Genomic DNA, 23,710 nt, shown 5'->3' on the forward strand with positions numbered 1-23,710 from the left:
AAACAAAAAAAATAAATAGCAGGTTTATAAATTTCAGATCGAAAACAATAAACTAAACCCACAAATCATCGAGAGATAATGATTATTTTGCAACCATGAATGATCAAACATCGGTAATGATTCTCAAATTGAAAAGACGAACAAAAAAACGTACTTCACTTGAGGTTTAATTCACATTTTATTAATTATTTTGAAGATATAAAAGAATCAAAAAAATATACATAGTTGGTCCGGTTCCCTTTATAATTGGTAACCAGACCGTCCGAACACCGATTTCACTTTTAAGAAGTTCGAACCTAATACGCCAATTCGGTCCGGTCCGGTCCGGTCTCGGCGATTCCTGATTTCGTGTTGCTATCGAGTTTAGTTGTAATCGGAGGAGTGGTTTCTTGTTCTACCCATCTTCTTATCACTGCCACAAAAAAAACAAACCGCCGTCTCCTTCTCCTTCTCCTCTTAAACCCACTTCGGATAACTCCCACTCCCACTCCCCCTCCCCCTCCCGCTGACCTCTCGGCCATTGTAGCATAAATCGAAGGGCGGCGCGGAGACCGGAAGCGATTAGGAGGAGATGGCGGCGCACGCGTGCGTGTCGACGGCTTCCTCGCCTCTCAGATTCACCTCCCTCGCTCCCTCCCCCAACCCTAGCTCTTCCCTCGACTCTCCCAGGCTCGCGCTCGCCGCCTCGGAGCAGCTTCGTTCCAGGTACTCTCCGCCTTGGTCTTGCCCGGGGGGGGGGACAAAAACCGCCCCGCGGTCGAGGGGGGCGGGTTTTGAGGGTTTCTTTGGGTTTTGCCTAATGCCGAAGCGTGAATCGAAGCGGAATCGAGTCTGCGGTTAGCTTTGGCAGTAGGCGACCTCTGCATTTTGGTTTTCGATTTGACCGCTCAGAACTCAGAAGTATCGGTATTACAGCGTATTCTGAAACAATGGATAGTCCATTTTGAATTCACGATTGCAGAAAGCTGACCCGAGTGCGAGATTGCTTTGGAAAATAGCAATTTGAAAGTTCTTGTTTTGGAAAAAAGGAAGAATTTTCTTTCGCTCTGCTAATAATTTGAAAGTTCTTGAAGCGCAATCGAGTTTGCGATTAGCTTTAGTAGGAGGCGACCTTACATTTTGGTTTTCGATTTGACCGCTCAGAAGTATCGGTTTAAGAGCGTACTAGTGATCCCGAAACAATGGATAGTCCATTTTGAATTCACGATTGCAGAAAGCTGACCCGAGTGCGAGATTGCTTTGGAAAATAGCAATTTGAAAGTTCTTGTTTTGGAAAAAAGGGAAATTTTCATTCGTTCTGCTAATAATTTGAAAGTTCTTGAAGTGCAATTGAGTTTGCGATTAGCTTTAGTAGTAGGTGACCTTGCATTTTGGTTTTCGATTTGACCGCTCAGAAGTATCGGTTTTACGGCGTACATGTGATTCTGAAACAATAGATAGTCCATTTTGAATGCACGATTGCAGAAAGCTGACCCGAGTGCGAGATTGGTTTGGAAAATAGGAATTTGAAAGTTCTTGTTTTGGAAAAAGGAAAATTTTCATTCGTTCTGCTAATAATTTGAAAGTTCTTGAAGCGCAATCGAGTTTGCGATTAGCTTTAGTAGTAGGTGACCTTGCATTTTGGTTTTCAAGTATCGGTTTTACGGCGTACATGTGATTCTGAAGCAATAGATAGTCCATTTTGAATGCACGATTGCAGAAAGCTGACCCGAGTGCGAGATTGCTTTGGAAAATAGGAATTTGAAAGTTCTTGTTTTGGAAAAAAAAAGGAAGAATTTTCTTTCGCTCTACTAATAATTTCATTCGTTGGGTTCTGTTCTCGCAGTCCTAGCATAATGAAGTGTCTGGAATACTGTCAGAAGTCTGTCTCATAATATGATTCAATGTGATGGAGTTTGATGATAGTTCTTCCCTGTTACTGATGAACAATTCTTGTACTGTAAACTCTGCAGGAAATTTAACAAGCTTGTTTGCAACAGAAAGAATCTTCAGCGGGTAAAGGCCGTTTATTCGGGTGAGTTCTGGGCTCCAGAGAGGAGTTCTCGGCAGGGCATTTGGTCCATAAGGTAGTTGTCAGTTTTAAATTTTTCCGACTTTTGATTAAATCAGGGTATTTTGTGCTTCATGATTATTGGTTCGTTTTTCTAGGGAGGATTTGCAAATTCCATCTTCACCATACTTCCCTTCTTATGCACAAGGTCAAGGGCCTCCGCCAATGGTACAAGAGCGTTTTCAGAGCGTAATCAGCCAGCTTTTCCAATATGTAAGTTTCCTTGCTCTAGTGTTGGTTTTCACCTATGGCTCGACGGTTGTCACAAAACTTTAACTGGCCTTTTAGCATATTATGATGGTATCTGGTGGATTGACAGAGAATAATACGCTGCGGTGGTGCTGTTGATGATGACATGGCCAACATAATCGTTGCTCAGCTTCTTTATCTAGATGCTGTTGATCCGAACAAGGTCCTTCTAGTCTCTCGTTATACCTGGCAAAAACATCTTGTAGCATTGACAATGACGCGCGCTCATATACTTTCTCGTATGCTCCCAGGCAGTTTGATTGTAAATGCATGTATTGGCATTTTACAGGTTATAAGCAATTGTATTATGAGCTCTTACACATTTGCTTTATCATTGAATAGGATATTGTAATGTATGTGAATTCTCCTGGAGGATCTGTTACAGCTGGTATGTCCTTACCATGGGAGCTTTCTTTTGGTGGTTCATTTTTGTATAGTTTGGTCTTCAAAGGCATGGTTCTTGGTTGACTTGTTTACCTTTTGTCTCTTAGGTATGGCTATATTTGACACGATGAGGCATATTCGTCCCGATGTCTCCACTGTATGTGTTGGACTTGCAGCTAGGTATCATATCCTTTGACAAGGTTCTGTTTTTCCTTGGTATGCCACAAGAAGAAATGCCGTTTGTTAGTCTTTTAGAAAGCTTGCGGTCATTGTAGGGGTAATACAATGGTTGCCTAGAGGTTTTTGAACGAACTAGGCAATTGTACTGATGCTCAATATAATGTTTTTAACGGCTGCTTTAGAAGTGAAGCTTCAGATTGTCAAATTCATGTTTCGCATTTATGAAGGTGATGCGATTTGTTCTACCTGTGTAGAATGTAGTGGATGCATTTAGTGATTTGAGTTTTCAACTGAAAGCACTTAAAGATGCTACCAGCTGCAGTGTTAATATTTTATACTACCTGTATAAGAGTGGAGGCAAGATGTTGAAGGATTTTCAACCCTGAATTATAAGCTATTAAGTGGTAAGAGTGTGCATGTACATCAGGCACATGATTGCTCCATGCATTATCTATGTGGAATTTTGAAGACCCATCTTACATCCAAACGGGTAAGAGATAGGCGATGTGTTGCAAGGGGAATGAGATGAGGAAACCTGTTTTAAGGTTGTCTGCAAGTATAATCTACAAAGGCTACCATAAGGAGATCAGAACTTTTGAAGTGACTTGTAAGGATTGTAGCATGAAGGTGGAATTAGAAGACAAATGTTGAACTTCGATGTTTTGTTGTCAATAGCATGGTTTTTTGTTCTGTTTGTTCATTAAATTACTTGAACTCTTTTAGCCAGTCTCAGTATCTGTTGGTTGATCGATCCATGCTCTTCTTTGCAGTATGGGGGCATTCTTACTAAGTGCCGGGACCAAAGGTAGGTTATTGTCATGAACTATATCCTCACTTTGTGAAGCTCTGTATGTTTTATGCTTTTAGATCCTGACAGTACTTTTCTCACTTGTGACTGTAGGGAAACGATATAGTTTGCCAAACTCAAGAATAATGATACATCAACCTCTTGGTGGAGCACAAGGTGGACAAACTGACATAGATATCCAGGTTCGTCTATGTGCAGCCTGCATGAACATCACTTGCATTGATACGTAGACCCATGAGTTTTCATGCATACACCTATTGGCATCCATGTGCACAGGGCATGGATGCGCATGTATGACAAGGAAAAACGAACTTGTGGGTGTGGACACGATCATGTGCACAAGCACTCACATGAGTAATTGTCGCAATGAAATCACTGCTCCAGTTCATTCACACGCTACATCTGTAGTCTGTATGAATCTCTCAACTTGAATGAAATGCACATCTCTCTTGGGAAATGACTGTACTTAATTTTATAGATTGAAGGTCTGTCCAGTGTTGAATCTTCAGTCAGTGAAACTTTCTGTTATGTTTCTGATTATGGGTGGAAATTTGAATTAACTACCAGGCAAATGAAATGCTGCATCATAAGGCAAACCTTAATGGCTATCTCTCTTATCACACGGGTCAAAGTCTTGAGAAGATCAACGAGGACACAGATCGTGATTTCTTCATGAGTGCCAAGGAAGCCAAAGAATATGGACTTATTGATGGTGTGATCATGAATCCTCTCAAAGCTCTTCAGCCTCTGGCAGCTGCAGCAGATTCATGAAGCCACCTTATATCTAAGCTTTCTTGGCGGGTTGTTGGAGGGTTGACCATTTTCATCCTCAAGTGTTCATTTGTGCTAAACAATGGTTGATACCTGCAGCACGAATTTAAAATAGGAATGGAGCTCATCTTGGCTAGATTTGTTTTTTGGGGAACAAATTAGTTTACTATACAGGTACTGCTTGGCTGTGATAAGTTCAATCTCAACTTTGCTACTTATTTCTTTTGGCCTCAATTTTGATGCATGGGCAAAAGCTTTTCGCTGCTCTATGTCGTTCTGACCTAGTCGTGATGTCGCAGGAGCTAAGTTGTCTTCCTTGGTCCCTTTAATGTGGTCCTTGCCAATCCTCAATCTCGGTGTATCTCTTGTAATTTCCAGAGCACAATAATTTGTTCAGGATCTACGTAATTTTAAGACGAGAGCTGTGCAACTTTCCAGTTCATCTTGTAGATTTTTGCCTTCCTTTCACTTTTCTGTGCACTTCGCAACAGCTTTCCCCAACTCCGTGCTTTCCTACTATACAAATGTTAATGAAAAGAGTGTGGATATGTCACTCTGCCATGAGAACTGGTGAACCGCAGGGTTTAGGTTTCGGAAGCCTTGAGTTATGGCTTTGAATTTAGCAGGGCAGATCCTGATTTTATAAAAGCAATTTTTGCTCTATTGGCTCTCCTGAATCATGCTCTGTTGGCACTGGCGACTGCGATTTGCAGTAGAATGCATTGTGGTCAAAATCCTCGAGAACGTGTAGACATTGGGTAGTGTTAGTGGATGTGTCCCCTATTCTTTCTTAGACGAACAGAAATTTCGAGCTATTCAGGAGTATTGTTGGGCTCGTCCACCAATTTAGAACTTACCATCTTTTCTTTCTTTCTCCCTGTTTTTACTAACTTTGTTATGGATGTCGTCTCCCTTTTTGGTGTATATCTCTACACGCTTACGGTGACGAAAAGTTCTCACGTACTCAGAGGTCAGTGATGTAGATGGATTTTCGGAAAATTATATAATATAGTTTCCGTCTATCTCATCAATTTAAAATGAATTTGGGCATCAAAATGATTTTATGGTACCATCTTTGGGTATGTTTATTTCAAGAAAAAAATTATGAAAAAGGGAATGCTTCTCATGAAAATCTTTTAAAAGCAAAATGCTTCCCCATTTTCAGATTAGCAAGTTCACCTTTATATATTTATGAATATTTTTTTGACCATGAATGATTTTTCGTTGACAAATAGTCCCGGAAAATTAATTTTGAAATTTTTTTTTTACTCCAACAAACACACCTCGGGAGTTCTGTTGCAAGTGAGAGACAGAGAACTTGAAAGTTGGAACACCAAATGCAAAGAAAATCCAACCTTTTTTGTTTACAAGACTTCAGACAAAAGTAATAGGATCTTAGAAACGTCCCGTTGAGAAAGCCCTGCCTTTATTTTCCAGGGACAAAAGTAACAAAAACTTTTAAATGTCCAGAAAAAAAAAAACTCAACCTTTTACTCGCCACGCGTCAACTCCTACATGATTCATCGTGCCGACGTGTACAGCGAGCCACGTCCACCAACAAAAAAAACTGCGTTATTTTTAATTTATTACATTTGCTTACTAATTTCTTTTTTTCTGTATTTTGTGCCAAAAACGACGTGATTTTTAACGTGACTCGCTATGCGCGTCAATGCGATGAGCCACGTCGGATGACGCATGGCGATTTAACAATGAGAATAAGGCTCCGTTCGTTTGCGGAAAATATTCTCCTTTTGAAAAATATTTTCCTAAGTCATTTTCCCGAAAATGTTTTCCGGAACACAATTTTCTGGTGTTCGTTAAAATTTGAAAAAGTTTCGGAAAATATTTTCTCGGTGTAGGCGGCGACCGCCGATCCGGCGGCGCCTAGCGATCGGCGGCCGGCGGCGGCGGCGGCGGCGGCGGGCGGCGGCGGCGGCGGCGCGGCGGGCGGCCGGTGGCGGTGACCGGCGATCCACTTCTTCTCTCCCACGTAAAACATTTTCCCTCCCATGGGCAATTTTGCCTTCAAAGAGGAAATCATTTTTCTCAAAATAATGAAGGATTTGGGGTGGGGAAGGAAAATGTTTTCTCACGGAAAACATTTTCCGCCCGAACACCGAAAAACGCGACTAATTTTTTTCCGGAAAAATGGTTTTTGACGTGATTCGCTATGCACGAAAGCCACGTTGGATGAACGATTTAACAATGAGAATAAATCTAAATTTGTAACGGGTATTATCCCACGAACAAAAAGTTGGTTTTATCTTAGGATGTGCAAAAAGTTGTCTTTTTTTTGTTTTTTTTTTTGTCAGAGTCTTTTTTTTTTGTTTGGATAGCAGAAAATTGAGTTTTTTTTGGGACATATAAAGGGGTTGTGTCATTTTTAGGGTTAATATCACAAAAAACCCCAAACCGGTATCTATGACAAATTTACCCCAAATTTGGATCACTAAAAACTCCAAATTAATACGCATGTGACAAATTTACCATGAACTAATTGTTAGGTCATCAAAAATTCAAATTGGTACACGCGTGACACATTTACACTTTGTTAACTTTCGTCTAATTTTACCGTGAAACTGCTGAGCTAGATGACACATGTCAATAATTCACTTGACGTGAAAATTCATATATTTCTCTCTCTTTGTTTCTTCAATTAGTTATAATTTGAAAACAAATAGGTCTCTCTGTCTCATTTGAAAACAAATAGGGCTTATTCCCTATCTCCCTCATAGCATGAAAATATGTAGACCTCGCTGGCCATTGGCGAGCCCTCGCTTGTGATCGCGAGGTCGAAGGCAGTGACCTCGCAATTGGGCGAGGCACGACCTTGACGGATCTGGCGAGGTTGGGCCTCACCCATGGCTGGCAAGGCTCAACCTCGCCAGCCCAGCGCAAGGCTACCCTTGCAACCATCCGGTGAGGTTGAAGGTTGCGACCGCGCAGCCTCTGGCTAGGGCGAAGGCCGCAACTTTGACCTTGCCAAGCCGCTGGCGAGGCTCGAGCCCCCACTAAGGGCCACTAGGTTGCAGCGGCCTTCGACCTCGCCGGATGGTCGCAAGGGCGGCCTCGTGAGGTAGTGAGGTTGGGCCTCGCTGGTCATGGGTGAGGCCCGACCTCGCTAGATCTGGCGAGGTTGTGCCTCGCCAGTGGTCGGCGGGGCTCGCCGGACCAGCAACCGGTTGGAGGAAGAAGAAAGGGAAAGAAAAAAAATAAAAAGAAAAGAGAATTTTAAAAAATAAATAAAAATTTTGAAAAATATTATTAGAAGTTGTCCACGTCATCGCCGGCGGTGCTATATAGGCTAGCTGGCATTCACATCAGCAATAACCGGCCAAAATTAGCCGGAAAGACTGAATTGACATGAAGACAAAAATGTTTAGAACTGAATTGGTACTAATGCAATAGGTTTATGACCTTTCTAACACTTTTTCCTGTGTTACGCGTGATTCAGTTTGGGATAAATTTGTCACATATATATCGATTTGGATATTAAGATAAATTTATCACAAATGTATCGATTTGAGATTTCTCATGATAACTCTTATTTTTACGGGGAGCGTAAAAGGGTTAGGCTTTTTGTTGGTCAGATTGTTTCCTCCAAGTGCCACTTTTTTTATTTCTACACACCCCCTACTTTAGCAGATTCTATACGGAACAGTATCTATCTAGACGTCCTTCACGTACATAGCTCCACAGGCGGCAGTTTTTCGGCAGTGCGCACGCTTTCCTCTTGGCATTTTGCAGGAGGAATCCGAAGCTCCCCACGCAAGAAAACATCCCCCAACTAGAGACAAACCCAGAGGTTTGATGAACCTGCGGAAAAGAACAAAGAAGGCTAGATGCACGGGGTGCGTTTCCAATGATTCTCATGGGACCAGTCCCGACCCCTCGATGACCGTCGGACAAAATAAGAGTAATCTCGTCGGTTACGATATTTTATACAAGAATTGCCAAAAATTACAAGAAGTTACGATCTGTTAAGATCTGAGAATCCTTTCCCTTACGGAACATGGATGATGATGTGAGTTTCGAGCCAACTTCCGGCCTATGAACATCAAGAAAAGTCATGGAGCATCGAAAGCTACAAAAAAACCATTTCACTGTCATAGGCTCAACCACTCCATCCAAGTAAAGCCTTATCCTCGAACGATCTCTGAGCGCACCCACTCGTGATCCTCGTGCCATCTTTTTCGACATACGAATTGACATGGGAGAACATGTAAAGTGCCAAGTAAGTTCACAAAGTGGTGTGTTCAATTCAATTGCCATCACACAAGAGCCATACTATCCCTACTTCTCCAAGAAAAGATAATGACCCTATGCCCCACCATCTTCGTCTTACTCGCTCTCTCGTCTTTGCACAGATCGCAACATGCGCTCAAAAAGAAGCAACTTCTAAGACACCATCGAGAATGCGCACTAACCCAACAACATGAGGTTAATGGACAAAGTTTCGGTGGGTACAATTCTTTCTCCTTCCCAAGGATGCGAGAAACCGAGGAAACAGCATCGCACTCCTGCGCCCGGATCAAGAAGGGACGACAGGAATCCTGTCGTCGAAGAAGCAGTTGCTCCTCTTGAGGTTCGCGAAGTAAGAGAACGCGGGGAGCTCCTCGAGCTCGTCGAAGAAGTCGTGACCCTCTTCCGGTTCGGGCGGCAGGGCCGCTGCCGCGACGCCGCTCGGATCCTCGCGGGAGCAAGAAACTAGAGGCTCTTCGTACACGTGCAGCAGTTGCAGAGAAAGCGTGTCTTCTTGTTCAGTCACCAAGTCGTGGGAAGAACAGTCGGTCGGAGATCGGAGGTAGTGGAAGCGATCTTCTTGCGTGCGGCCTTCCTCATCAATGGCCACATGGGTGCGTTGATCTCGATCTTGTTTGTCACCGAGATCAAGACGGCGTTCCTGTTCTTGATCTTGATCTTGATCTTGCTCTGGGTCTTCATCTTGGGCTGAGACGGTGGGAGAGACGGCGATCGTGGTTTCTTCAGGATCATCATCGGCCTCGGATGGTGGAATGGTGGGGTTGAGGGAGTGAATGTCGGGGCCTGGGTGGTTGTGGGTGGATGTGTAGGTGATGACCAGGACTGAAGCATCTGTCTTGCATCTCTCCACTTGCTTCTTGGCCGAACACCCCTTTGATGTGCTGCATCTGTAGTACCCTCTGCCAAAATAAATGCCAGAGCCAAAAAGACATATCAGGAACTAGTCATGCTTTTGAGGCAAGAGAGAACAATCATGGCCAAAAAAGAGACTAGAAGAGAGAGAGAGAGCACGGAGCATTTGCATGGGATTTAAGGGCAAAAAAGAAAAAGGGGTACAAAGATGATACCTTGGGTAAGGTGATCCTTTGATTGGCTTTTGCCCATATTTCCTCCAAGACCAGAAATCAGAAGGTGGCCCTTCACTCTTCTGCTTCCCCACGTTTGCTTCCGTCTTCACCCTCACAACTGTCTTGTGGACCACCTTCCTGCAACAAATCATGCCGCAATCCATTACTCCCCCCCAAAAAAAAAACAAACAAATAAAAGAAAGAGTGATGTAAGTCTTGGTTTTAAAGCAAATCAGAAGGCTCAAAAGGCGAATGCAGAAGAAGATTTCCCTGAAAAAAAAATGCACTCTCTCATGATGCATGCACTCATCAAGCCTCTTTACCTTTTCTTGGATGCCTGAGCCTCTGGCTTAGTCTCCTCAGAATCCTCCATGTCAAGCTTTGGCGTGAGAGAATCAGCAGCCATGAGCGATGTGTGCCCGCAGATTCTACTGCTGCTTCACAAAACACGTACTTCTCAAGAAACCCAGAATTGTTGTCAAGATCAGGAAGCAGCAGAAGCAGGTGAGAAGAGTTATGTATGGATCAAGATGTGCTCCAATTGCTTGAGGGAGAGAGAGAGATAGAGAGGGAGAGAGAGGGACAAAGAGGAAGCAAGGAGGGGGGAGGGGATAGGGAGAGAAATGACAAAGGAGCAAGTTGCTTTCCCCTCATCTCTTGTCACTCATTTATTAAAAGAGCTATGATCACAGCCATGCATGTCACTACTCTCCCTTCCCCCCCCACTAGCCTCTCCACCTTCCAATATAATATCCGGCCCGACCCACACACACATAGTTACGCATATTTATGAATAAAAAAAACAAGCATGCTAATTTATTCGGCATGTCGGCCCCACGTCTTAATTAATCAATGGTGACAAGCATATGCTCTCTTTACATCGCTGTGGTGGACTGATCCGATTGGCTCGAAATCTCATCTCAATATTGCTGAAAAATCCGAATTCCGCGTATTTTCTAAATATTATGTTTAACTTGATCCATCACATGATCAATAATACGATCTCGTCAAATAATCTTGCTCTTAGTGGCAATGAATTTCGACGGGCGTGTCCGAGCAATCCCCTGCCGCCACGTGGACGGCAGAGGACGGGGGGCCCGGAGCCAATTTGGAATTCGAAAAATCTTGAGCGGACGCGGACACACGTTGGGACTTTGCCGAACGCAAAAGGGCTGACAGAAGTACGGCTGCCATTGCTGGGATTCGGTGGAGGGCGTGGCGACGTGGCGCGTGGGTGTTCTTGGCTGAGCTGAGGAAGTGCACGAGGGAAGATACGCGCACAAAAAGGTGAAATCGCAGGTGATTTTAGTGGCGCCTCCTTTATGGCAATTTGCCCCCGCCTTTTTTTGCTTTTTTGGGCGGAATCATGAGGCACCCTCTATTGAATATGCCTAAACTTTTGCACTTGTGTGTGGAGTCCCAAATTCATGAGATTCATGATCGTGAAAGAGGATGGCACCATAATGTGTACACTTCGGTTGCCCTTCGCGATCATATTGTGCACCGGTTAGGTGCGTACATTTAGGGCGTGCTTGTTTGAGTGAAATAATTTTTCAGGAATTAGTTTTCTGGATTTTTACACGCTTGGATTTGCTGAAAATGATCAATCAACGAAAAACTATTTACGGTCGAAGAAAATATGCATATTTAAAGTTAGGAAGAATAATTCCCTAACCTGGAAAGGGGAAAATATTTTTTTTTGAAAATAATTTCCTAGAAAGTATTTTCATTTATAATGAAGTTTTCCCCTAAACAAACACATTATTTAGACTCCGTTTGTTTCGCGAAAAATTTAACATTTTTTAATAATGTTTTCCAAGAAGTCATTTTCCTGGAAAATGACAAATTTTTCCGGTGTTTAGCTGAAATCTGAAAATGAATTGTAAATTTTTTTTTCTAACATTTGAAAATGAAAACCAGTCTTATTTTCCTCAATAGGCATGCACTATTCGATCGCTAGTGACTTTGGGCACGGGCAGCCGGCATGGGCATCGAGATCCCGGGCCTGACTTCTGTGGACTCGAGACCGACCTTTGTGAACCTAGGCTCGGCCTCTTTGGACTAGGGCCTATGCGTCGGGGTCTTGGGCCTCGGCGTTAGGGGCCGGGGCACAAGCATCAAGGTCCCGGGCCCGTTCTTTGTGGACTCTGGCCTAGGCGCCGTGGTCCTAGGCCTGGCCTTGGTGGACCTAGGCTGGAGCGTCAAGGAACTAAGCATAGGCACAAGCATCAGGGTCTCAGGCCTGGCCTCTTTGGACCTACACCTGGCCTCGATGGACTTGGGCCCGACCCCAACCTCTGAACTCAAGCACGCTGCCAAGGACCCAGTATTGGCGATGAGGTTCCCGTGCCTAATGATTTTAAAATTTTTCAAAGAAAAAATCATTTACATGAATTTAAGCATAGATTTTTTAAGAACTTGGAAAAGGTTTTCTATCAACCCATATTTTTAAGCGATACAAACGTCAAAAAATGAGGAGATATTTTCCCAGAAATTTCTTTTTGCCAAAGAAACGGAGCATTAATGTATGCTATTAGTATTATATGAAGTAAACAGAACCTTGTATTTATTTTTAGAATCAAATTTCCTCTTTTATTCCCTAATATCTTTAGGAAAAATTACCAAAAAAGCTATAAGCATATTGCAATTCTGCTAATTCGGTCATAAACTTTATTTAGCCAATTTAGTCATGAATCTCTTGACAATTTATCAATTCAGTCAATCCGACCAATTTTAACCGGAAATCGCTGACGTTGGCGTCTTCTCTTTGTTTTTATCCACCAAAATATCACATATTCAAGTCAGTGAGGTCGCGTTCACAAGGACTTCAATAAGGCCTAAAGATATTAGCTTTTTCACATAGTGATAAAGTCTCGGTGCATTTTACAATATCAGTTATTGTAATTGTGAAAAACCCTGATCTCTCTCTATCGGCATCTCTCTCTTCCAAAAAACCGTCTCTCAAAGAAACTTCACCTACGGGCATTGCCTTTCTTTTCTAGGCTTTGATTTTCTGTTTTTTCTCTCCCGATCTAATCTGGGAGTCTCTTTTCGTCTCGTTTGGTGTCTTCCTTCGCGCATTGCTGTAGCTTTTCTTCACTAGTCGTGGTGAATAAATTTGCTTGTAACTGAAAATTTGTGAGAACATCATCACCAGTCCAACCAGCAGGATGTCCAGGACGTGGCTATAACTTCTCCAAGATTCGGCAGGAGCTCTCCTCTCTCGATTTAGGTTTAGATCTAAATTTGGGAGTTTTTTACTCCCAATCTATATCTAGATCTTGGAGTTCCTTAGAGGCGTTCGATCTCTGGTAGTTCGACATGTTGTTGATGTATTCGTATGGTGAGGGTGTTGATGAAGCTAAACCTATCCGCGCACCGCAAGTCATAGTTTCTAGAAGGGAATATCTTGGCATGTGCTTTTGTTACATAGAAAATGAATAATTTGAAATTTTTTTTTCTAAAAATGATCGCTTATATCACTTACAAAATGGATGAAAGAAAAAATATTTTCACCGTTTAGGAAAATGTTTAGACATAAATTTCTGTCAATAATGAAAAAAAAATTCATTGACTAATTATCTAAAACGATTCAAACAATTACTTATAAGATAAAAAAATTTCAAATCATTCATTTTCCTTGAAATAAACGAAACCTTAATTCAATTCGAAATTTGCGGAGTTGAAGCATTTACCAACCCGAGGAAAAGATGAATTTTCCCTCATCAATAATTTTATTTAATTATCTTAAATTTCGATTTCTTATAATTACGCCATGTACGAGGACGACAATGGCATAATAAAAAAAATGAAATCGTGTTCTCCGAAGAAAAAACTAAATAATGAAATAGGGGTTTTTTGTACATAGTAAATAGATAAAACTTTAGTTACTCCGCACAACCACTGCTTTTATTTTAATTTTTTTTAAGCAGAAAATGACACTAGCGCAGGCGCAGTTTATTTTATTTGATTTTATTTTCTTCCTTAACTTTAGTCGGGTCGGCTACATATTTCTGAACTTTTCTTGGCGTACGGTTTCGCCAAATATGACGTAACCTCAGAGCATTGAGCCAGCACAAGGAACAATATTAGGGCAAGTTGCCTTCAATATTTATTATATATTTCTAATTTCTTAAATCGTAAATTTTTTTCCTGAATGTATGTCGTGCATATATATAATAAATTGTACGATATTTATCCGAATCAATTTCATGTGGACGAGATTTTCACGGACGTCATGCAGTGTTCCGTATAAAAATATATGTACGTATCGGTATTTTGTTTTTGGGGGGTCGGCGAAGTTTAGTGTTATCCAAAAAAGAAAAGAAGAAAGAAAGGTGTCTACGTCACTTTGGTTTGTCTAGGTCCCATGCATGTGTTTAAGATTTTTATTTCCATTCGATTGAAATGTCAATGGGCAAGACTTGTTCTTTGTATGGAGGTCACATTGGGGGGTCACGTAGGACCTACGTACGTTTGAACACGTCCAAGGTTTGGACATTTTTATTAAAGAGGGCTTGAGATGAGTTTGGCACTAAGGTATTTTATTTTTTCCGATATATACTGGTCCGGTAACATGTCTCTTTTTTTTTTATCAAAGTTACTGATGGCAATTGCGATATGTCGGGTTGAAAATTTCTTTAAGATTCAATACTAGATACTCAGCATGCGCCTTATAAGGCACGTCTATATATATAGTTTTCAATCATAATATCTCTCTCCCTCTCCCCAATTTTTCGGGTCGATTAGGGGAAATGGGAAAAAGGGAAGCCAAACTACAAATGTAATTGGTTTCTACTTACTTGTGTTCTCTCGCTCACATACAACTTCCGAACACGCTCCTCTTAAAAGGATGACGAGAAATTCCAAGATTAGTCAGTCATTACGTCCTGATGCGATTCTATCATATGATTTCGCATTTGAATTTTATTTAAAATTAATTTTTTTCTCGGGATTGACAAGTATCATATCTATTTGTCTGAGGAAATTAAAAAGAAAGAAAAGAAAAGAAAAAAAAAAGAGGTTTCGGTCTAGTCGCATTGTAAATTTTTGTGGGACGTGATGAAGTAAATTCTGTTTGGACAATCTCAGGCCCAGGCCCAAGCCCAAGCCCAAGCCCGATCCAGCACAAGGGTGGGCTAGGCTTCGAGCCTTTTTACTGAGGCCCGGTCCGAAAAGAGCGAAACCGTTGACCTTTTCTTCGGCCATAACAGACCGTTGACCTTAGGAAATGGACGGGCAGTTAAAAAAAACCTAACATCCGAGGATGCTTCGTCTGATGCACGAAAACACGAGAAAAGACGCGACCAGAAATGAATTTATTCCCCCAAAAAAAAAAAAAATAAGGGACGCTATAAAGATGGGACGATATCGCTCGTAACGATTTGATATATTCAGAATTTACAAATGATCCGACAAAAAAATCGAGCCAGACATCGTTATGAGGTTCATACAACTGATCGAGCCCATGTCAATAAGATAAGCCCTCGATTCCTCGACGTAGTTGTCGTGGCACCCACTTTGGTTAGGCCAATTGCAATAATCGAAAAAATGTACCCTCCAATTGGAAGAGCACGAACTTATCTAACCACCATCCGACCCCCAAAAAAAAAACAAAAGAAAAAAGAAACTATCTAACTACCAGCGGTTAGGCTCCATCCAAATAATGCCCGAAGAAACACTAAACAATGACACGTGTAAATATTTAACTGGGGCAGCATTGGGTAAGCAAAACTCCATTTAATAACAGGTGGCGCAAGCCCATCCTCCAACGACAGGGCACCTTCATGCTTCAACGCATTGAGATGAACCCCGAACCGGTTCGCGAATCAACGTACGTTCTTCTCATTTTGCAATTACTAAAGTCGAATCGAAACTGGGTCGATGATACCTTCTTATTTTTTCTTTGGTTTTTTTCTTTTTTTGTTTACTTGCTTTGGTGGGTGCGAGAGAAAGATAGATAATTCAAACCTTGTACATGACATTCCGCGTAGGCGTCTAGGCAAAGCGCCTCGGCACATCAACATCAGCGTTCGAACGATGGACGTGGACACCACTCCATTGACCAAGCTTTCGCACAAATTCAGATATATAGACAAGATGCTGCTCTTGCTGTGTTCTGTTCTGTTCCTTCTCTTGCAATCGATTTCAATTCAATTCGTCGCTGTTTTTTGGTGTCCTAAGTCCCGTCGTTCTTGCGTGCACCACCATCATCACCAGCCCAAAGACGATGGTGTGGCCGATCGCGCGCTGTCCACGGCCGCACCAGCCCAAGTTCTTGGATTCTTCGATCTTGAAGCAGGGGTTTCATGTCCTCTCCGTCACTCTTCTCAGCCTCTTGCTTCCCCTCTCGTTCCTTGTGTTGGCGAGGCTCTCGTGTTTCAACTATTACTCATCGATCCTCGCCGACTCGATCCGGCGAGTCATCCCGTTTCCTTTCTCCTTCTTGTTGTATACTAATCCGACCCTGCTTCATGCGGTTGTGGCCATTTTCACGGTGTGCACCCTCTTGCACGGCCTGACTGGGAGGATCACCCTGCTGACCGAGCCGCCGCCGCCGCCGCCGCCGGGGGCGGCATTGCGCAAGGCTCGCCTGCCCATGGCCTGGGCCGTCCTGTGCGTGCTGCAGGTCTGCTTCGGCCTCGGCCTAGAGGTGAGCATCGCGGCCGGGGTCGACGGTTCGCCGCTGCGCCTCGGCGGGGCCGAGAGGAGCCTGCTGAGCAAGGCGATATTCTTCCTCGGGCTCCACGAGATGACGGTCTACTGGTCGAGGACGGTGGTGAGGCCGGTGGTGGACGACACGGTGTTTGGCGGCATGCGGGCGGAGGGGCCGCTCGGGAGGGCGGCGGTGGCGGCCGGGTTCGGCGGGCTGTGGTGGTGGAGGTTGAGGGGGGAGGTGGAGGCTATGGTGGTGGTGCCGGAGGTCAAGAAGGAGCTGATGATGGGCATCGGGGTGGCCGACTTCGCGGGGTGGTGGCTGTATTACCTGACCGTGACGATTGGGATGGTCAGGATCGTGAAGGGCCTCATGTGGGTTGGGATTGTTCTGTTCTGTAGAAAATTAGAAGATGACTTGGGCGAGCCCTGTTTGGATGAGGAAATAGTCTAAAAAAAAGATGGGACCAAGAAGCTTTTTCCATCGCGATGGCCTTGTAATTCGCATTCTTTTTCCACAGAGATAATTGAATTCTTTCTTTGTCCACTTCTTGGTCAATGCCCAACGTTTTCATTGGACCACCTGCATTGATTGACAGATTCTTCTGCATCGACTCTCCCTTTGGAGAACCATGATAAGAGGAACCTGTCCAGGATTTGGTTTTGGCATTGAATCATTGAGCATGGTGTGGAAGGCAGGGAAATGATTTGAGATTCCACTTCCAGGAGGCAGCTAGTTGGATTTGGAGATCATTAGTTTATGACTTAGGTCCAGATTATATAATAAAACAGATGAAGCGTGGGAATTATTCTTGCAATCATCACAGGAACTGGTGAGGCCAATTTGGGAAAAAAAGAGAGGGTATTCCAATGATATGTTCGACAAAACTAATCACGTAGCAGGATTGTCTGAGAATAAGAGTGCGCATGACAACGATTCTGTACCCGGAAGCTGATTCTGCTCATAAATGATTCTTTTTTATTCCGTGTCCGGGAATAATTTCTAAGCATTTGAAAGCGTTTGGTAACTTCCCAAAATTTCTATTTTTAGAATTAAAAAAGAACAGAAATGCGTTTGGTAACTACACAAAATTTCTTTTTATTAATATTATTATAATAATATTTTGAATTTTTTTAATATTTATTTATTTTTCTTTCTTTCCCTTCCCTTCCCTTCCTTGGTCATGGCCAGTCGCCGGCGCCAGTGACCAGCCACAGGCCAGGGCAGGCGAGGGCGTCGTGGCCCTCGTCGCTGGTCATGGCTGGGCGAGGCCTCGCCGTCATGGCCGCGAGCCACCCTCGCTGGCCTTGGCCGATGGCGGGCGGCAGGCCGGGAAGAAGAAGAAGAACAAACCAAGAAGGAAGAAGAAAATCAAGAAGAATCAAAAATGGAAAAATTGTTCCAGAATCAAGAAGCTACTTTTTTTTGCTTTTGGATTCTGTTCCAAAACTGGTTCTGGGAACAATTTTTTGCAAATTTGTGCCTGGGCACAAAAAATTTAACAAACAGATTTCTGTTCCCAAATTGATTCCGGGAATAAAAGAACATAAATTTTCACTATTTGACAACTTGCCAAACGGGCCCCAAGTGTTTTCTTTTCAAGTTTAGGCCTCTCTATTTCTTGACACGCGATTGACTTGTTCTAGCAAATCGAAAGCCGATAAAGTTTTGCCCATGCCGAGGAGTTTTATGGCCCTCAAGATTCATCAAAGGGCTATTGGGCTTGTCAGCTGAATAGGTGCGGATCAAGCAGAGCGCCTCTACGATCAGATGTTCTGGCTTCTCTTCAGCACCATATGATCACTTGACCATGTCTTTGGGACCAATTTCTAAGTACTGCATCATCAAATCACTTAAAAAAAAGCTTTGTTCTTCCCTTCAGAACTTGTGCGGTAGTGCTATTTACTACCAAAGGTCAGTTGCGGTCTCAAACGAAGTTGAGGAAATGGACTCTTTTGCCTCTCTCTTTTCTACCTTGCTTTTATGCATGAATTGCAGCATGGAATGCAACTGAATGTGACTGAAACAGAGGCAGCGACGCGACCTATATTGAATCGGCAGCCGGTGAAGTTTTGTTTGCACGAAGTCCCCGGCGTTTGGTTAATAATTACTAGATAAGACCGTAGAGCAAACGCTGGTTCAATCAGAAGGCGGAGTCAAATTACGATCCGGGTCCGATCGCCTTCCATGGATCAATCACAAATTCTTCAGAATAGAAAAATTCCAGCAGTGATCTTTCAAAGATGGCAACTCCTTGGTCCTCAGCATGTAAGTGGTCCATGCTGGTCAATCAAGGAGTACACTGGGCCACAGACAATGGCTTGTCGTGCTGAAGAAGACGAAATGCTACGCTGATGGATACACAAACTTGTTTAAATCAGACGATCTGGACAGGCTTTTCAATCAGAGCAAAACCAGCTAGGATTAGGTAGCGATAAGCCCAATCAATCACGTCCGGTTTTGAAATTGTTATCGTATAGTTTGTCCAATCAGATAGCCAATCTGATGAAGCATTTAAAGCTCTCTGTCTCCACCAAATGTAGAAGTCTGGATAAGATCAATAGTCCCTTATCTGACAAATTACCAAAAAAATTTTAAACATATTATAATTATATCAATTTAATCTTAAACTTTTTGTATTTGTCTCAGTTTAGTCAATCCAGCTAATTTTGGCCGATTGACGCTAACGTGAACTTTTTAAATAATATTTTATAATTTTTTTCTTTTTTCTTTTTGTGGCACTCCCTGGCCCTAAGTGGAGGGCAAAAATCTAAAGAAAGGAAAAGAAAAGGAAAAAAATTATTAAAAAAAAGTTCACGTTAGTGCCGGACGGCTAAAATTGGCTGGACGGATTGAATTGGCATAAATGCAAAGGGTTTAAGACTATGGTCAAAAAAAGTTTTATGACTGAATTGACACAATTACAATAAATTTAGGTTTTGTATTTTTGTAATTCTCCCTATTACCTAGGATAAGGATGGGATTGTTGCTATCAGTATGCCCACTTTAGTGCCTAACTTTTTAAATGATCATTTAAATACCACGGCTCTTAAAGAGCGGTAATTTAAGTGACTGAAAATCGAAGTTACTCAAAAAGTCGCTTAAATGGACAAATAAAAAAAAAAGAATTTGGCACTAAATTAATTATTCATGAAATTTTGGCACTAAAGCGATCATCTTTAAAGTTTTGGCACAAGATCTTGAAAATTGTATGAGGCCTAATTTGGGTGCCGAACAACATATATAGCTAAACGCATCAAAGTTTCATAGATAGAAAAATTGGAGTTGAACTGGCTTCCTGACGTTTTCTTGCATTGATCCTCACACCTGATCAATCAAAGCGAAGTTGGTCCATTTCCACGAGGCTCCAAACTGTATTGCTCAATCTCCAAACAAACAGAGCAATTTGTTTGGAGAAGAAATGAATGCGAATTTACGAGATGAAGGAAAATTTCTAGTACTTCCCTTTTTTTTAGGAAGATAAATACATCCTTGTGATTTTTCAGGATTTATTTCGAGAGAATGTTCGTTCCATGATTTCGAGTCTAGTCTAACAAAACAAAGAAAGATAGTGGCAGAGACTACACCGTTTTGTCAAATTTCTTAGTTTTGAAACTTCTACATCAACAATTTGATAATCGATTAATCTAGCGTCAAAACTTCATGAACGATTGTAGTAGTACCGAAACTCTGTAAAAAACGTCCATTCGAGTGACTCCGGCTAGCCACGCGATACATTCCGGCAAATCAAATCGCCGGAGAACACTCGAGCGATCGCTTTTCAAAGGTTACGATACCGATTTCAACACCAAAATGGGTGCCGTGCGGAGTCGCGCCGCCGGTGCCGTCCTTTTTTTTCCCTCTGATGCTGAAACAGTGGTGTGATCTTTCTTTACCTAATCCCACAAAACTTTGGCTTCCACTCTTCTGTCCTATCTCGGTCGGCTGAGCTTCCTAGGCGAGATTTTCCAACTTATTTCCTGGCAAACAATACCTGTCGACGGCAACGTCTTTGGATCGTTTCGCCTTGTTCCTATGTTTGATGTTTTCTCCAAATGCACAACGTGGTTTTCACAGAAAGAGCTAAATAATCCAATCCGAGTAGATGTAAATGAAGCCTTCTTTCCAACGTGGGTGTCTACTTATGAAGCTGTAATTGTCGAACACTCGACCCATCAGTGTCGAGTGTTATGATCCGTGCATTGCTATACGTCATGGAATACGAAATCCTCCGGTTTCTGCATTGAGTTTGCAGACAAAGGTTTCTCAGCTTTAGGAATGGCGAATGTTTCGTTCTCCTACCCGTCCTTCGGTTTCGACGAAGGCCGTGTTCTTGATGATCGTGATAAAGAGAGAAGAAGGGCTAAAGGCGCGCGAGAGCATCGAGGTGAAGATATCGCCGAGCTCGATCCTTTCTTCTCAGGGTTTGGAAGTCGGCAAGAGAATTTAAGCGGCAAAGGAGTCCATCTGTCCGGCCAATCGCAGGTCGGGGCGAACTCTGTGGTCCTTGATCAGATGAATCTGAATGTTTCCTCTCCACCAGTATTAGGATCTGAGGACAGTCCGGAATTCGGGAATGCGCAAAAACCGATGATGCCTTCGAAGACGAAGGCATCTTTGGAGCTCCTCAGCAACTATTGGACGGTGCTCAAGAAGCCGAAGAGAGACGAACCGGCGGAGCCGAATCGCGAGGTTCCGGTAAGCCAGCCGAAGCTGTCCACGGAAGAGATAATGAGAGTGGCTGGGACTCGGTACCTCCAGTTTCAAGATCAAAGGGACAACTATTTCTCCCTGCTCACACACCCTTTCGGCCCCGCTTTTTCGGGCCTCTCCGAGGAAGACTTGAGAGAGGTCCAACTCGTTCAGTTGCTTCTAGCGGCGGCTGAGAAAGTAGGCGACCAACAATTCGACCGCGCCAGCAGTTTGCTTTCGTATTGTGAATTGTTGGCGTCCAAGCGAGCGAGCCCGGCACAGAGAATCGTCCTGTACTTCGCGGAGGCTCTCCGAGAAAGGATCGATAAAGAAACTGGACTGATGATCAGTACCAAGGGATTCGAAGGAAACACGGGAAAGGATGATTTAAGTCAAGGCTTGAGCACTAGTCTCACAAATCTTAAATGCCACGCGCAACTTCCCTTCAATCAAGTCACTCAATTCACTGCGCTGCAAGTAATCATCGAGCATACAGTGTCGGCAACCCGAATCCATTTGATAGATCTCCAAATAAGAAGCGGAATCCAGTGGATAGTGTTGATGCAAGCTCTCGCTGAACGGAATGGAGATCCGGTTGAGCTTCTCAAGATAACCGCGGTCGGGTCGGCAGGCAGAGAGAAGATAGAAGAGGCAGGGAAGAGACTAGCAAGCGTCGCGGAATCAATGAAAATTCCCTTTTCGTTCGAAGTAGTCTTTCTGCCAAACTTAGAAGACATTAGGGAAGAGCTATTTAACATAGAGGACGGCGAAGCCATAGCAGTCTACGCAGCAGTGGTGCTGAGGACTATGCTCTCGAGACCAACTTCCCTCGAGAAAATGATCGGCGTCATCAGGAATCTCAACCCGTCTGTGATGGTGCTGACCGAAGTGGAGGCGAACCACAACTCTCCTTCCTTCTTGGCCCGCTTCATCGAAGCCTTGTTCTTCTACAGTGCGTTCTTCGACTGCCTCGAGACGTGCATGGTTCATGAGGTCAAGTACAAGACCATCGCGGAGGAAATGTTCAGCATTGGGATCAGGAACATAGTCTCGGCGGAGGGCCACGAGAGGTTCACGAGGAACGTGAAGATCGACGTGTGGAGGGCGTTCTTCGCAAGGTACCGAATGGTCGAGATCGAGTTCAGCGAGGTCTCACTCTATCAGGCCAACCTGGTCACGAAGCAGTTCGCTTGTGAGAGGTTTTGCACGCTCGACCGAGACGGCAATTGCCTGCTGGTTGGCTGGAAAGGGACCCCGATCCTCTCTCTCTCGGCTTGGAAGTTTCGGTGAGAGAGAGAGAGAGAGGAATATGAATGCCTTCAAAAGTTCATTGAAGCATGAATCTTGATCTGCAAACAGCATAACAGTCTCTTTCTGAATTACTTCTTGTACTTGGGAACCAGTTCGCTCCTCTGAACGGTGTTTTCGAGACATGCTCTCTCTAAGATTGCGAATCCGAGTCGTCGAGATGATTCGGACTGGAGAGATCCTAGAAGGGATCAGTGTAATGTTTGATCAATAGAGATGAATTATAGCTGCAAACCTTGTAATTTGAATAGTCTCTTCGTATGATAACTGATAGCTTTTGAAGTGCAGTGTGTTGCAGTCGGTGATCATGCTCTACTCACATAAATAAAGGCATATGTACTTGTAATGTAAGACGAATAGTCCATAGCTGAAGCAAGCTCTGGCATTTGAAAGCATGAGATTCTTAATCATACTAAAAGAACTTGGTAAGTATACTAAAATTGTGGTTTAAAAAAATTACGGGTCGCCTGATTTCCCGGCAAATTCATTGGTAATTTATTAGTATTTTCACGAAATTTTTGTGAATAACCAACTTTTATTTGCCATTCTTATCGACGCCTTAAATTTGCTTAACGCTTATATGAGTTTACCAATGTTTATTTGAATGATTTCTAACATTTTTTCCGATTAAATCGGTAAATATGGGTTTTTTTTTTCATTTATCAACATTCGTTATCTTTTATTTGTCTTTTTTACAAACACATTAAATTTATACACTTTTTTTTTATGAATTTACCAACATTTATTTGTATGGCTTACCAACTCTTCTCCTATTGAGTCACCAAATAGTTTTGGTTTACTCACATTTATTTAATTGATTACTTACATTTATTTATTTTTCATAAATTAGTAATATTTCCGTTGAGTTACCATCTTTTATTTGTCTTGCTTATGAGCTCGCTAAATTTACTAACTTTTGGAAAAATTAACGTGATAATTAGATACTTTTGGAGGAAAATCTGTATTTGAATTATAGATAACCAAATAGCAAACCTTTAAAACTACGTCATGTGTCTAACCACGCGACAAGCAAGCAAAAAAAAAAAAAAGAAGTGTCACGGGATGAACATAAAAATGAACTTTCTCTCAACTCTTGCATTAACCATAAATAATAGAGATTTGTACGTTTTACATTGAATTTGATGGAAGTGATCAGAAAGGAAAAGAAGAAATATATATTGTTGTTATAGAAAAAAGACTTAAAGGGATTAAATTGTAATGTTAGTTGAATACTAACGAGGGAAAAGAAAGAAAGAAAGAAAAAATGCAATATGACATAAATA

At 42.6% G+C, this 23,710-nt stretch overlaps 4 protein-coding genes across 5 annotated transcripts; 3 read left to right on the plus strand and 1 right to left on the minus strand.

Moving 5' to 3' along the window:
* The first annotated feature begins 460 nt into the window (after positions 1-460).
* LOC115665737 (ATP-dependent Clp protease proteolytic subunit 5, chloroplastic) lies at positions 461-4,660 on the plus strand. 2 transcript variants are annotated; one of them, XM_056318873.1, is made up of 9 exons: positions 461-705; positions 1,980-2,066; positions 2,149-2,263; positions 2,370-2,462; positions 2,642-2,687; positions 2,791-2,863; positions 3,634-3,668; positions 3,765-3,853; positions 4,239-4,660. In XM_056318873.1, exons 1-9 carry the CDS (start codon positions 572-574, stop codon positions 4,440-4,442), a joined length of 876 nt encoding a protein of 291 aa, XP_056174848.1. In that variant the 5' UTR covers positions 461-571; the 3' UTR covers positions 4,443-4,660. The 2 variants fall into 2 exon arrangements, with proteins under 2 accessions (XP_056174848.1, XP_030443436.2); XM_030587576.2 differs by having other exon boundaries at positions 462-705; positions 1,953-2,066.
* Positions 4,661-8,353: 3,693 nt separating this feature from the next.
* Positions 8,354-10,364, minus strand: LOC115676265 (probable WRKY transcription factor 65). Its single transcript, XM_030599144.2, has 3 exons — positions 10,096-10,364; positions 9,773-9,910; positions 8,354-9,604 (listed from the first exon to the last, which is right to left on the minus strand). Exons 1-3 carry the CDS (start codon positions 10,176-10,178, stop codon positions 8,974-8,976), a joined length of 852 nt encoding a protein of 283 aa, XP_030455004.1. The 5' UTR covers positions 10,179-10,364; the 3' UTR covers positions 8,354-8,973.
* A 5,303-nt stretch (positions 10,365-15,667) lies between these two features.
* LOC115675998 (uncharacterized) lies at positions 15,668-17,095 on the plus strand. Its single transcript, XM_030598832.2, has one exon. The coding sequence runs from the start codon at positions 16,002-16,004 to the stop codon at positions 16,878-16,880; it is 879 nt and encodes a 292-aa protein (XP_030454692.2). The 5' UTR covers positions 15,668-16,001; the 3' UTR covers positions 16,881-17,095.
* A 3,204-nt stretch (positions 17,096-20,299) lies between these two features.
* Positions 20,300-22,669, plus strand: LOC115676202 (DELLA protein RGL1-like). The gene has a single exon (XM_030599087.2). The coding sequence runs from the start codon at positions 20,706-20,708 to the stop codon at positions 22,407-22,409; it is 1,704 nt and encodes a 567-aa protein (XP_030454947.2). The 5' UTR covers positions 20,300-20,705; the 3' UTR covers positions 22,410-22,669.
* The last annotated feature ends 1,041 nt before the right edge of the window (positions 22,670-23,710 follow it).

The sequence above is a fragment of the Syzygium oleosum genome, unplaced genomic scaffold (assembly GCF_021117445.2).
Source record: "Syzygium oleosum isolate NSW1041296 unplaced genomic scaffold, Sole_v2.1 Sole_v2.01, whole genome shotgun sequence".
Classification (NCBI taxonomy): Eukaryota; Viridiplantae; Streptophyta; class Magnoliopsida; order Myrtales; family Myrtaceae; genus Syzygium; species Syzygium oleosum.